General features: G+C 31.6%; 1 protein-coding gene across 2 annotated transcripts in view; it reads left to right on the top strand.

The window, feature by feature from the left end:
• Positions 1-1,006: 1,006 nt before the first annotated feature.
• The window catches only part of LOC106474250, a 31,948-nt gene continuing 30,073 nt past the window's right edge, over positions 1,007-2,881 (top strand). Inside the window, exon 1 of one of the 2 annotated variants that reach the window (XM_013934939.2) lies at positions 1,007-1,412. In XM_013934939.2, coding sequence (XP_013790393.1) covers positions 1,259-1,412 — 154 coding nt within the window. In that variant the 5' untranslated portion in view covers positions 1,007-1,258. The remainder of the gene's footprint in view (positions 1,413-2,881) is intronic. The other variant, XM_013934940.2, reaches the window with a different exon arrangement.

Genomic DNA, 2,881 nt, shown 5'->3' with positions numbered 1-2,881 from the left:
ATGAGAACTTGTAAGTGTAATGTTGGTATGAGAACTTGTAAGTGTAATGTTGGTATGAGAACTTGTAAGTGTAATGTTGGTATGAGAACTTGTAAGTGTAATGTTGGTATGAGAACTTGTAAGTGTAATGTTGGTATGAGAACTTGTAAGTGTAATGTTGGTATGAGAACTTGTAAGTGTAATGTTGGTATGAGAACTGGTAAGTGTAATGTTACTATGAGAACTTGTAAGTGTAATGTTGGTATGAGAACTTGTAAGTGTAATGTTGGTATGAGAACTGGTAAGTGTAATGTTACTATGAGAACTGGTAAGTGTAATGTTACTATGAGAACTGGTAAGTGTAATGTTACTATGAGAACTGGTAAGTGTAATGTTACTATGAGAACTGGTAAGTGTAATGTTACTATGAGAACTGGTAAGTGTAATGTTACTATGAGAACTGGTAAGTGTAATGTTACTATTTATAATTGTTCTATCTGCTTATGAAATATTAAAATGTTAAACATTCTGAATATAATTTTAGTTTGGTTGGTGGGCATGGGTTATCTGTGATGTAGAGAGCTGGTGAGCTACTTACAAAGTTGTATGATACCACAAAATATCCACTTTAAACTGACTAGTTGAGAATTGGCAAGGCTTAGTAGCATTGCTATAAAATACAAAGTACTGGTGTTAAAATTATTTTTCAAGAAGATAGTTTTTGTGACCAACTAATGTTTGAAAGTTGTATGTAGGAAGGATGATTTTGTGCCTCATCATTCAATACATAAGAGTTGCTGTAACTTAATAACCATATTTCAACTAACATTAGTTTTTTTTTCTAAAGAAAAGTAAACAATTTTGAAAATTATTTTTTTCAGTTCAGTTAAATGTGTAAGAAAAAGATCTGAGATTATTTTGGAATATTTTTCTGAAAATTGTAAATCTTACAATTTATGATTAATATCAGAATTATAAGTCAAGAAAATATTTTTGTATGCTTGTATTTACTTATAAAAATACCACCTGAGTCTTAACAAATGACTAACATTGCAGGAAAGGAAGGGACAGATCATCAGAAAAAAGCTCGTCTAGGGGTAGCAGTAGTCACAGTAATAGTAGCAGTAGGGAGTCTCTTTATGTCTCTAGATCTCAACCAACCCCTCCAACAACGGGTCTCTCTGGACAGTCCTGTAGTCAGGAACCAGACTCCAGACCACCAGGTCCAAATCCCTGCCCGATTGAGCAGGCTAGTGAAATAAGAGAATGTCCAACAGAAATGTCACAGTGCAATAGAACTGAGAACCATACTCTACCCATGATTGAAACACCAAAGACTGACCCTTCTATTAACAGTAAATTAGGTGGTGCTCATTATAATGGATTACCCATTTCTTCACGCTCTACAGATCAAGAATCAAGGGATTCGGAAGGTATTACCAGCTTGTTAGTGTTAAACTGTTTAGTGGTATGAACATTCACTGTGGAGATACTAATACAGAGATTGTTGTAGTTACATAATCTTACAATAGTTCTTATTCAGAAACATTACAAAGATGTTGGTACTGATAAATGTTTCCAAAACAAAAGCATTTATATATTGTCACAAATAGTCATTATTTGATATTACTGATCTGTTACTTTAGCTTTAGAACATTTCAACACATTTACAGTTAATACTGTAAGTGTATGAACTTCACTATTTTGTAAATATTAATTTTTTAGATTAATATTATAAATGTATACCTGTAAATTAATATTGTAATGTATATACCTATAAGTAACTAATACCCGTTTAATTCGTTATTTGAGGGTATACACATCATTTTAGATTTATTATAAGTTACAGATTTTTACATTAAGGAAGAATATTTCTAAAAATAAAACTGATCGTCAAGTTTAACATAAAAATCAAAATTATCATAAAAAAAACTCAAATAAAACTTTTAAAACAAACTATAAAGGAGAAAAACACAGAGAATTGAAATTTCTTCACAAAAATGAACTTAACTTCTGTAGCAGCCTCTCGTATTTTACTACCCCTGAAGATTACAACGTACTTTCATCGTTAATACAGAAAAAAGTACCTACTTTAAAATTTCAAAATTTAACAGAAAACTAAAAAAACTTTACACAATCCAAAGAAAGCAAAACCTGTTGCTGTAAAAAAAAATACATTCAACTCGGTGAATTTCAAACCATAGCCCTAAATAAAGGTCTTAACTATGCAGTAACTCCCTCTCACCATCCCAGTGTTAGATTTAAAAACTAGCTTTGAAGACCTTTGCAGGAAAGCAATAATTGAATCAAATCACAACTCCAATCAACAGCAACTAATCCCAAGTCGAAGACCACAGGAAGAATCCCCGTCTAATTCATTGAAAGACAACAAAGATATATTCAACATACCAGAAGACAAGAACAATTTATTTCCCTTCCAAACCAAAAGCAGATCCATGAAAAATCTTCCCAGATTAAAAGACTTAATAAATACTAACAGATAGAAGTCTATAAAGCAGACTTTGACATCAGCAGAAAGGCCTCAGACTTCTTAAAAACAGTGAAGACAAAATAGCTGATAAAGGAAACTATTGTGATTCTGTCAACTAAACAGTACAATTCCTTAATAGTAAATATATTGAACAAGCAGAGGTGCCCGTCCTTTGTATGGATTATGGATTTAAAGAAATATGTGGGTGGATGCTATGATAAATAACACAAGAAGCTGAGGTACCTGTCCTTTGTCCATGTTATGATGGGTGGATATAATATGTGGGTGGATGCTATGATAAATAACACAAAAATCCTAACTTTCACACAATTTATTTATAATGTAACATATTATTACAGTATTCATTATTACCTCACCAAACATTTTATATAAGCTTTAAGAACTCAATAT

This window comes from Limulus polyphemus, unplaced genomic scaffold (genome assembly GCF_000517525.1).
Source record: "Limulus polyphemus unplaced genomic scaffold, Limulus_polyphemus-2.1.2 Scaffold6992, whole genome shotgun sequence".
Taxonomy (NCBI): Eukaryota; Metazoa; Arthropoda; class Merostomata; order Xiphosura; family Limulidae; genus Limulus; species Limulus polyphemus.
The sequence above is the reverse complement of the archived record's forward strand: the minus strand, read 5'-3'. Positions and strand labels throughout refer to the sequence as shown.